General features: G+C 35.7%; 1 protein-coding gene across 1 annotated transcript; it reads left to right on the top strand.

The window, feature by feature from the left end:
• Positions 1–410: 410 nt before the first annotated feature.
• Positions 411–9,607, top strand: LOC110032150. The gene is made up of 2 exons (XM_020735676.1): positions 411–987; positions 7,911–9,607. The coding sequence occupies exons 1-2, from the start codon at positions 415–417 to the stop codon at positions 9,456–9,458; spliced, it is 2,121 nt and encodes a 706-aa protein (XP_020591335.1). The 5' UTR covers positions 411–414; the 3' UTR covers positions 9,459–9,607.
• Positions 9,608–11,939: the final 2,332 nt, after the last annotated feature.

The raw sequence follows: 11,939 nt of genomic DNA, 5'->3' as shown, positions 1-11,939 counted from the left end.
ATATATATGAGCTTCTTAAAAAGAGAGAAATATAAAATATTAGACCAAAAAGTAGCCTACTTTATTTTGATTAAATTGATGTTTTTATAAATATAAAAGGGATAATTACATAAAAATTATATGAAACATTAATATTTATAAATTAATCATCAAAGTGATTCTTGAAGATTTTTGAACTATCAAACTAATATAACCTATTGAGAATTTGATAAAAATGAAAAATATGGATTGAGGTTTCATCATGTATTTTAATATTTTGAAAAATGGATGAAAAGTGAGATGTCTGGTTTTGTAAATAGGAAATTTTAGGTGGTGTGTACGTAATTTGCCCAATATAAAATCAATGAGCATTAATTTAACGCATAACTTTATAGTTAAATGTCAGATTTAGTAATTAGTAATATGTTTTTGTTCATGAATCATGCCCCGCCTTTTTGTTCACATCTCCCCAAGCTTTTCCTGTTTCATCCGCTTCATTCTTCCTCGTCTTCTTCTTCCTTCTCTCTCTCTTCTCATCAATGCCGACTGGAGTTCGCGCGAAATCCTAAAAAGATGCCGGGATCCGCTCCGGCGAGCCATCCGCCGGAAGAACCTCAGGTTAATGTTTCAGCGAAGACTTCTGCTCGCCGACCGGATTCGTATCTCCAGCCGTGCAGACCGCTCCAGCCCCGAAGGCGGGTTAGGAAGCACAGCTTTCGCCGTTCCGATAAGGGCCGGAGGACGGACGGATTTACTGCAAATGGAAGAAGAAGCGGTTACGGTACTCCTCTTTTGAGTTGGAAGTTTGAAGACGGGGATTGTTCTCGTAAGCCCTTGATCGAGGCCGGAGGTAGCGCGACCCGGAAGGTCGGTAGATCCTGCGGAAGGAGAAAGGAGGCTGTTACGGCGAGGAAACTCGCCGCGGGGATCTGGCATTTGCAACTCAGGGAGGTGACGTTGAGCGGAGGGAGCGGAAAGGAGTCTGCTGGTGCCTCGCTAGGTTTTGAGGTGAGACCAATTGAGACGTACCGCTTCAAATTTAGGGAGGGGGAGGGGGCGGTGGAGATTCGGTAAAAGATTGAAATTTGGTCATTTTTTCTCTTCAAATTTGGTCATTTAACTCAACCGCGTTAGGATTTGAATGTGAATTGCTTCTTGGCTAGGATTCTTGGTGGTGAAGGATGTATCAACCGAGTATCATTCTTCATTAATTAACATGCATTTTCTTTTGGAATGTTGAGATCTAAGGTTTCTCATAGACTTGAATCATGTTTTTTGTACAGCAACTGACCTATTCATCTTAAGATTACAGCATCTTTACTTTGATCCCAACTTGTTGGAGTTGGCTTTATGGATTATTTCTCATGGAGTTAATTATTCTTTTTTGCCTAAATTTCGTTAGATAATAATCATCATTAGCCTCATCCTAAATGTTTATGGTTCGCTTTATAATTTCTTCTTCTTTCGTCATTTGTTCTTGTTGAATGTTGTTTAACATGTGAACTTATTGTTTGCAAATCATGTTGAACATGTTCTATTCATGTTACCTCAGATCTTCTTAATCCATTGGTATAAATTTTATTTAATCATCTAATAAAAGCATTATCCATATTTTGTTCCCATCTAAATTTTCAATTTTTTTAATACTCAGTGGCTGTTACTTAAACTTTTAGAATTCATCTAACATAATTATGCATTGATTTATCCATTATAATTTTGTCACACGCACATCTTACTATTCTCATTTTTTTTGCTCTCTACATAAGCATCAACTATTGTTGTATCGTCTAACACTTAAATCCATTTAACATCCCCGGCTTAATTGTAATTTTATAAAATTTTTCTTTAGATGTCAGTTTGTGATGGCTACAACTGTTTGTTATATTAATTGTAGAATCATTGTGGGAAGATTAGAGTTTTTTAATGTTTTCGTTGTTGTTATAGACTTTTTTTTCCTTAAAAAAATAGATAATATTTCTTATAGCTACCACTTTCTAATATATTTGATTGTAAAAAAATTCTTGACACATCAATTTTTAAGAAGAAGGAAAAAGTTTTTATCAAATGGAAGTGTGATAGAATTCTAGAACTTAAAGCTATGAAAAAGCCATCATAAATGCATTGCAAGTCCCCTATAGTATCCTCTGATTGCAAAATAGTCCTTAGGCATTTCTTCATTATAGACGCCCAAGCTGAAGTCTAAAATTTATATCTGCTTTCTTTTATATAATAGATTCAATATGCTTAAATTCATCTCACTTAGGTTTCACTTTATATTTTAATAATATTTATTGATAAATTATTAATAGTATACCTACTAAAATTTTTTGTCTTGTATGTACATTCACAGTCTAAAGTAACACTTATATTATGGCCTATCACATCAAGCTGAGTATGGCAAATGAGAGTGGCATTCACTTATCAAATACACATGTTATTTTTATCTTTCATAACGAACTTTCCCTAAAAGAATGAAATCAATTGTATAAAACTACATTTCTATTTGCGTACATCGAAACATTATTAACTAATTTATCACGTATAAGAAAATTAGTTTTTTTTTTTTTCATTGGTCCGATTACAATATTTTTCATTCAAAAAAAGTCATACATGATAATTTTTTAAATTCAAAATAATGCAAAATTATGTTATTGATATCATATGGGGTTATAAATAACCCTTAAATGAATCCTAGAATAAGAAAGACAATAAAAAGGGAGATAATAAGAAAGGAAAGATATAACACCTAATATCTTCAATTAATTAATTCATAAAAATTATTTGGAGATAAAGTAAACAACTTAAAATAGAAAAGCCTAAAATAGGAAGGAAATAAATCCAATCCAAAGAAAAAATCTAAAATAGGAAAGAAAATAAAATTATATTAGGAAATAAATATAATCTTCATAACTTTTAATATAAATAAATTATTTACTAATATAACTTATAACACTCCATCTCAAGTTGAAACATAGTTGAAAGATACATTCAACTTAGATTTGAGATTCTTAAACAATGGGCGATGAAGATCCTGTGAAGTAGAACTTGAATTCTTCATCCCGTACTATAGTTGTGTTTGACTACAATTCCTGCAGTATCTGTAGGTAGATAAAAGGCTCCTACAGGTAATGTTGCAGGGGAGCTTGTAGGGAAGTAGGCAACTTGTAAGAAAAATTGACTTCTACGTGGCTACGGTTGTCTTTAACTGTAGTTCCTGCAGTGTCAGTAGGTAGGCAAAAGACGTTTTACGGGTAATGCTGCAAGGGAGTTTGCAGGGAAGTAGACAACCTGTAGAAAAAACTGAATTCTAGTTGATTGTGGTTGTCTTTGACTGCAGTTACTGTAGTGATTGTAGATAGGAAGAAAACTCCTAAAGGTAATGTTGCGGGGTATGGCTTGCAGAAAAAAGGAAAAGCTTTGGAGGTAGGTCTTGTTGCAGGAAAAGGCTCTGGAGGAGGGTTTGATACAGGAAAAGTTCTGGAGGATGGTCTGCTGCAGAAAAGATTCCGAATGAGGGTCTGCGGAAGGAAAAAGCTTGGGAAGTAGACTTGTTGTAGGAAAAAGTTTCGGAGGTAGGCTTGCGGCAGAAAAAGGCTCCAGAGGAGGGCCTGTTGTAGGAAAGTTTCACAGTAGCACTGCACCTGCTCTATGCATGGAGAGAAAGAGCAAAGAACACCATCATGTTTTAACATTTTTGCTGCAAAGAGAAATGCTGGAAGAGAAATGCTTGAAGGTCAGGGAACACCAAATTTGCAAAAAATTCATCATGGAAGCCTTCTCCTTGGATATCCCTAAGTAAGACATTAATAAAGATTCCCAGTCCATTGAAATCTTCCTTAGCCAACCCATGCCCTTTTCTTCCAATATAACCTCCAAAGGCTTTGCATCACCAAAGGGGTTCACCTTAGGCCGAGGCTTTGGAGCAACACCTTCCCCGACATCTGTGAAACTAGGTTCACAGCTCCACTTGAATGCACACTGGATGGTCTGCTAGAATGAGAGTTTGTTGGCCTCACAAATTTTTTCATCTCAATCTCTGTCTCAATTTTTCTCCAATCTTAACCCCTTTTAGACAAAACCTCTTTCTTCGGCCTAGCAGCACCAAACAAACTTGGTCTTAAAGGAGTTGGTTCAGGCATTGATACATAATCCTTTATCGATAGATCAAGGACGAGTCTCGGCCTTTGTCGTGCCCCATTGCTCGAAAGAGATCTCATGCTTCCTCTGACCATCGATTAGAATTTAGACCGAGCATGAGAGTATCTCTGAATCCAGATCTGAAGCCGGAGTACCTGTTATAAGGAGCAGTCAATTTCTTTCTAAAAGACCAATTATCGATTTCATCGCCTTTGAGAAGCCCTAGCTCCTAAGAGAGTCGTAGCGCTCTTGCCGAACAAAATCCACAATCAAAGTAAATTTATTGTACGAAGCCTAGTTATTGACCTCATCGGCCCTCCATGGCAGATCGAAATCAGAGGGCCTAAGACGACCCCTCCTCTATTCATCATCCTTATTGAAATCAGGTTGCCGACAAGGAGTGACTACACTTCTTCCATAACCATAGGAACATAAGCCGCCACCAAGTTGGGCGTTCTCAAGCTCTCCGACGAAGCGCTCATAAGGGCCTAGGGGAAGGCAAAGCATCTCGTCGGGAGTAAGGCCCTTCGACTCGAAAGCCGGTTCTTTACAAGCGCCACCGGGACCGACATATGTTTCGGTGGTGAAAACAGAAAGAGTAATTGTGGCACGCTTCTTCTTTTTGGGCTTCATGGGAACCTCCTTGAGATTAGGGAAGCTATGGGATGGCTCGCTGTCATGGAGAGTGGGATGGCCAGAAGAGAACACGGAGGTTGTTGTTGCTGCTTCTAGACACTCGCGCTCCTCCAGCTTAGTGCACTCCGCTTCAAGCGTCGACTCCAGCCCAGACCTTGGACATTCTCTGTTCTTCATCTCCCCACACGCCTATGTCGCCGAGGAAAAAAAATGGACCTACACAGGTCAGTCCACCAAACCCACGATGTATTCCTCCCGGATCACATTTTAATTATAAGGACATGAAATCAATTTTCTAAAGGAGAAAGTGTCATTCTCTTATTGCGGGGAGGATGGCAGGAATGGAGTCGTGCGATTCTAGAGGAAGAATTGGTAGCTAGGGTAGGGAATTTGGCTCTGATACCATGTTAAAATTCAGAATAATGTGAAATTTTGTTATTGATATCACAAGGGATTATAAATAACATTTGCATGAATCCTAGAATAGAAAAGATAAAAAGAGATAATATGAATGAAAAGTTATAACAGCTAATATCTCCAATTAATTAATTCATAATAATTATTTGGAGATAAATGAAACAATAAAATGAAACAATATAATAAAAATAGATGAGTCTGCAATTGGAAGGAAATATCATCTACGAAAATAAATCTAAAATAGAAAAGTAAATAAAATTACATTCAGGAATAAATCTAATCCTCATAACTTATAATAGAATAAATTTTCTAATATAATTTCTAACAATAATCATGTTTTTTTTATTTGCATCATCCAAACACGTATAGTAAATTGTGATTACAAAAGGAATCATGTGCATCAGAATATTGGCTATTAATCTTTAGATTCAACTTCTACTTCACAGACTCCTACCCTTTCATTAAACCAAGACACATGCAAGTATACATATTGTGAGTGATAAGTCTAGTAGGTCATTAGAAATCTACCAGATAATTCAATAACGCACAAAAACTAAATAATATGCATGCTAGTAGTTCATATCAGTGAAACATGTAAGGTTTAGATATTCAATGAATCATGTATTATGTATGAAATATGAATTAATATCAATGTGTATGAAGACTATTAGTTGCAAGCACGTGCATGTAACATAAAATGTTAGATAACATGGGTGAGTGATATATGATACATAATACATGAAAATCAAAAAGTGTTTTTCTTAGATGAGGATATTCAACATAAGTGAGAGATATATTTTGATAAAAATTTCAATGATATGAACTACTTCAGTAAATAATACCAATTTTTTTTTTTTTATCATCACATTAAGAAAATAGAAGTTGGGGCTTTAAAGAAAACAAAGTGTGAAAAAATAATAGAATCTGGTGGTATTCAAATAGAAATGTGGAAATGTTTAGGGAATCTGTGAATTTTTTTGTTTCCTAAATTTTTTAATATTATTTTAAAAATTAAAAAGATGTTTGATAAATAAAGAAAGAGTCTATTAGTTCATATTTTTAAGAATAAAAGGGGATGCACAAGAGTGTATAAATTATAGAGAAATTAAATAAAGTGTCGTATATTAAAGTTATGGGAGAGTAATTGAACATAGGTTATGAAATGATACAAAAATTTTTCAAAGTCAGTTTGGAATTATTTCAGGCAAGTCTACCACGAAAGTTATACATTTATTGAGAGGTCTGATGGAAAAGTATAGAAAGAATAGGAGAATCTACATATGATATTTGTTGATTTAGAAAAAAATTTCAAGAGTACTTTGGAGAGTACTAGAAAAGAAATGTGTTGAGATTGCTTATATTCAAGTCATTGAAAATATGTATTCTAGAATTGTTATTTGTGTTCAAACACAAGGAGGATTGCCCATTTATTTTCCTATTTCAGTTGGATTACATTCAATGTTCGGTTTTAAACCCAAATCGTTTTGCTTTAGTTATGGATGCTCGTACTAGACATTACAGGAGGATGTATCTTGGTGTATGTTTTCCGCTGATGATATCCTGCTTGTGGATAAGATTGGAGAGAGAGTTCAGGAAAAACTTAATTATGGCAGTCAACTTTAAAATCTAAAGGCTTTCGTTTGAGTAGAGCTAAGACTGAATACATGTAATGTAATTTTTTTATTGTTAGGTCTGGTGGTGGGGTTGTAAAAATGGGTGGTCAAAATCATTAAAATGAGCGATTGTTTTAGATATCTCGGGTGTATTGTTCAAAGTGACGGTGGTTCAGACGTGGATGTTATTAGTAGAATTCAAGTTGAATTTTTTACACGGAGGATTGCATCGAACCTTTTTTGTGATAGAAAAGTACTGCTTAGAGTTAAAAGGAAAAATTTATAAGATGGTAGTGAGGCCTGCAATGCTTTATGGCACAAAATGTTGGAGCATAAAACTAAGGTGTTATTGAGATGAGAATGCTCTGGTGGATGAGTGTTTTACACTAAAAGATAAAATGTGAAACTAATATATCCGCGAAAGGGTTGAGTAGCTCCAGTGACAAAAAATATTAGAGTCGTCTTATATGGTTTGGTCACATTAAACGTTGACCATCTAATGGCTTTGTTAGGAGAGTAGATGTTTTAGATTTGACTTATACTAAAAAAAATAGAGGTAGACCCAAATAGACACGGGCATGTTGTATAAAATATAATTTTAATTTATTATAATTAAATAAAATATGAGACTCAATAGGAACATTAGAGGAAAAAAGATTCATGTAGCCAACCCCACATAGTAGGATAAAGGCTTGTTGTTGGAGTTTTTGTTATACAAATTTTAAGTTACTATGTTCTAAACACTATTTTTATTGTTCTAAATTTTCACTTACTTTTATTCTCGTGAAGGTGCAGATAACTCCATTATTCTTGATGGAATTAACTAATCATATTTGCATGAGTGGAACCTTTGCTTGCTTGCTTTTTCAGTGATGATTATTCATTTGATTAGTGATTTATCAATTTTATGTTTTTTCGGCATGCTAGTGGAAATTTACAGCCTGCAGATGCCTGCAATGGCAACAATGCAAATTTCCATTTTGGTCTAAAGAAAGGGTTTTCAAGTTCTACTCCCCTTCATAAAGTAATCTGTAACTTATGTTCTTCATCACTGATATTTTCTTCCTTTTGTTTTCTCTATCTGTTTTTAGTTTTCTTATGAGTTGTTTATTGAATTTATGTCTTCAGCTTGCTTCTCCTGCGTTGCCTAATCATACAATGGAGAGGGCCACAAAGTGGGATGCCGGATGCCCAAGAACATGCGTGGAGGTTTTTGAAATCTTCAACCAGCTGAAGCTTCTTGAAGGTCAACAGGTCTCCACTGCTTCCATTATTTCTTCACTCCAGCAAGAGCTTGAAGGGGCTCAATCTCGAATCTCTGAACTCGAATCAGAGCGGCAATTAGTAAATAATAAGCTGGATCGTTTCTTGCGAAAACTTGCAGAAGAGAAGGCATCATGGCGAAGTAGAGAGCACGAGAAGATTCGGGCTATAATAGATTCCATGAAGAGTGATCTGAGCAGGGAGAGAAAAAACAGGCATCGGAGTGAAATTGTTAACTCCAAATTGGTAAATGAGCTTGCAGAGGCCAAGCTGTCTGTGAAGCGGCTCATGCAGGACTATGACAAGGAAAGGAAAGCAAGAGAGCTCACGGAGGAGGTTTGTGAGGAGCTAGCCAAGGAGATTGGAGAAGACAAAGCTGAGGCTGAAGCTTTGAAGAGGGACTCCATGAAGATACGAGAGGAAGTGGAGGAGGAGAGAAAGATGTTGCAAATGGCTGAGGTCTGGCGTGAGGAGAGGGTTCAAATGAAGCTATTAGATGCAAAACTAACCCTTGAGGATAAATATTTGAAATTGAGCAAGTTGCAAGGCGAACTAGAAGCATTTTTGAGGACACGGCCGGACGAATCACATGCTAGACAAGCAGAGCTCCTCAAAGAGGCGATAGATTTTGTCAAAGTTGAAGAAATGAAGGAGTTTACTTACCAACCTCCTCCTGCTTCTGAGGACATTTTTGCTGTTTTTGAAGAGCTTCAGCCAAAAGAAATAACTGATGAGAGGGACATTGAGCTTTGTTATGCATATAGCCCTGCAAGTCGGGACTGTAACATACACTCTGTAAGTCCTGCCACTGATATCTTTTTAGAGAAACCCACCAGAAGATACTCTAACGGAGATACAGATGAAGATAGTGATTGGGAAACTCTTAGTCCTGATGAAGAGCGGGAATTGACCAATTCTGCTTCAGGCAGTGAGCCCTCAGTGAATGCAAGGTGTGAAGGAAGCCATGGATCTCTGAGTGGAACGAACAGTGAAAGAAACAGAGAGAATTGTGAAGTACATGGTGAAATCAGTGAGGCTTATCCTCAAGCCACTAAACAACCAAAGAAGGGATCCTCCATAACTAGGCTGTGGAGGTCTTCATGTCCCACTAATGGCGAAATCCTCAAGAAAAACTCGGCCGAATTGATGAATGGAAGGCTTTCTGACGGAAGAATTTCAAATGTGGCTCTATCTTCTGACTGCAGAGTTGGTGAAGTTGGGCTCAGCCCGCCGAGGTTAGATCAATGGAGCTCGCCAGAATCTTCGAGTCCTCATGTAGCCCCCCGCTCGATGAAGGGATGCATGGACTGGCCACGAGTTCCACAGAAGCACAGCTTGAAAGAAAAGCTCTTGGAAGCAAGGATGGAGAACCACAAGACTCAGCTACGCCATGTTCTCAGACAGAAAATCTAGCACCATTCTGGTCTGAATTGAGAGAGGTATTTATACATGTAAGCATTGTCTTGCTGTGTACTTTGTATAATTCTTTATTTTTCGCTTTTTGCTACATTGAGCTTCTTATTTTCCAATGGCCTACCTTAATGCTTAATTAAAAAAAAAAAAGTATAAATCCATTTCTTTTATACTTATATTTATACTTGTAATCATTTTTTTTTCCTTAACCAAGTACTTATGATTTCCTCTTATTGAACTATATTATTGAGGTATTTCTCATTTTTCTATATATACATGTTATATGAAACCTTATCTAAAAGCTATACTTTTATTTAATTAGTCGCCTTTGACTTGAAGCTCATTTTTATAATGGATATTTCCTTCATAAAACTAAATTCTCCCTTCAAAATAGATAAAATATTTTTTTGTTTTACTACTCTTCCATAATCTCATTATTTAAATTTCTTTATAATTATTATATTTTTCTGAGACTGTGGAGAATCTCTCTCTCTCTCTCTCTACATTCATTTATGAAATTTGATTTTGAAAGGTGTATTTTTACCATTGATGTTGTAGCTACACCTGAACCCATATATATATATATATATATATATATATATCTTTACGTATTTACATATCTAACACCTATAAATTAATTTTTTACATATATACCACCACCAATATTTCATATCACATAAAAAAAACTACTATGACTGTTAAAAGTGAAATGCACTTTTTTTGCAAGGTGGTATATGTGTAAAAATTGAAGCTTAGGTGTTATTAGACATGTAAATAAATAGGAATTGAGTGGTATGTACGCAAATCTTCCTTTTTCTTTGAAAAAAATAGCCGTGAGTTGTGGCAAATTGACATTGGTGGGCGCTGGGTATATGTGTAAAAATTGAAGCTTAGGTGTTATTAGACATGTAAATAAATAGGAATTGAGTGGTATGTACGCAAATCTTCCTTTTTCTTTGATTGACATTGGTGGGCGCTGGAAGGTTTTTTTTTTTTTTAAAAAATAGCCGTGAGTTGTGGCAAATTGACATTGGTGGGCGCTGGGTATATGTGTAAAAATTGAAGCTTAGGTGTTATTAGACATGTAAATAAATAGGAATTGAGTGGTATGTACGCAAATCTTCCTTTTTCTTTGATTGACATTGGTGGGCGCTGGAAGGTTTTTTTTTTTTTTGCTATCCCAAATAAATTTCTTATATAAATATACAGTAATAAAAAAATCTCATTTAAACGAAGAATGCTCGAGGAAGCTGCAGATGCAGGGCTTGGCTGCTTGTATAAAAGGTAAAGTAGGTGTTAGGTTATATAAAAACATAGGAATTGGGTGGTATGAAGTTAGCTATTTAAATCCAACCTTAGTTGTTCTTAACCTTTTTTTTTTAACTTTCAAGTTCAATTAATTGCAATATTAGCACAAACACGAAAGCCGGTATGTTAACAAGTAAGCCAAATGCTAAAGGACTAATTAATCTGTCTTTATCTTTGAGAGAGTTAAGAGGTATGTTCTACATCACCTTTTAGATATTCGTACGACTTGATTAGATACCAACTTTGAATCACTAAAAACCTTCATTTTCTCCACACATTTAGCGCCTTAGCTTGAGATAATAGCTTGAAAGATCTTGCATGGGTTATGTAAATATATTTCAACGCCACAATATATAATTCCCAAAGTTGCACATATACCCAACCTTCAATAATCATCTTTTCAGTCAAAGAATCTGTCTGATGAAGTTGCAGCTGTTTGAAAAATCAACAGTGAAATTATTGTACAACAATACAACAACAAAGCTTTAATCCCACTACGTGAGGTCGGCTACATGAATCCTTTTTCTCCATTGCGTCCTATTTAGTGTCATATTTTCATTTAATTCTAGTAAATTAAGATCATTTTTAATACAATAAGCCCAAGTCTTCCTAGGTCTACCTCTGCCTTTCTTAATACTAGTCGAATTTAAAACATCTACTCTCCTAATCGGATCATCTTAAGGTCGACGTTTAATATGACCAAACCATCTAAGACGAGTTTCTCTAATTTGTTTGTCACAGGAGCTGCACCAACCCTATCACGAATATATTTATTCTACATTTTGTCTCTAAGTGTAAAGCCACTCATCCACCTAATCATTCTCATCTCGGCAACAATTAACTTATTATTATGCTTCTCTTTTAAAGGCCAACATTCAGCGCCATAGAGCATTGCAGGTCTCACCACCGTCTTATAAAATTTTCCTTTCAGTCTTAGCGGTACTTTTCTATCACACAAAAAGCCCGAAGCATTCCTCCACTTCAACCAACCAACTTGAATTCTACTATTAACACCCCCATCTATATCACCATCGCTTTGGACAACGGACCTAAGATATCTAAATCGTTCACACCTTTTAATACTTTGATCACCCAAAGCCACACTTCTATCACTAGAGCTATTACTACTAAAATTACATTCCATGTATTCAGTTTTAGTTCTACTTAAACGAA

The sequence above is a fragment of the Phalaenopsis equestris genome, unplaced genomic scaffold (assembly GCF_001263595.1).
Source record: "Phalaenopsis equestris unplaced genomic scaffold, ASM126359v1 Scaffold000878, whole genome shotgun sequence".
Taxonomy (NCBI): domain Eukaryota; kingdom Viridiplantae; phylum Streptophyta; class Magnoliopsida; order Asparagales; family Orchidaceae; genus Phalaenopsis; species Phalaenopsis equestris.
The sequence above is the reverse complement of the archived record's forward strand: the minus strand, read 5'-3'. Positions and strand labels throughout refer to the sequence as shown.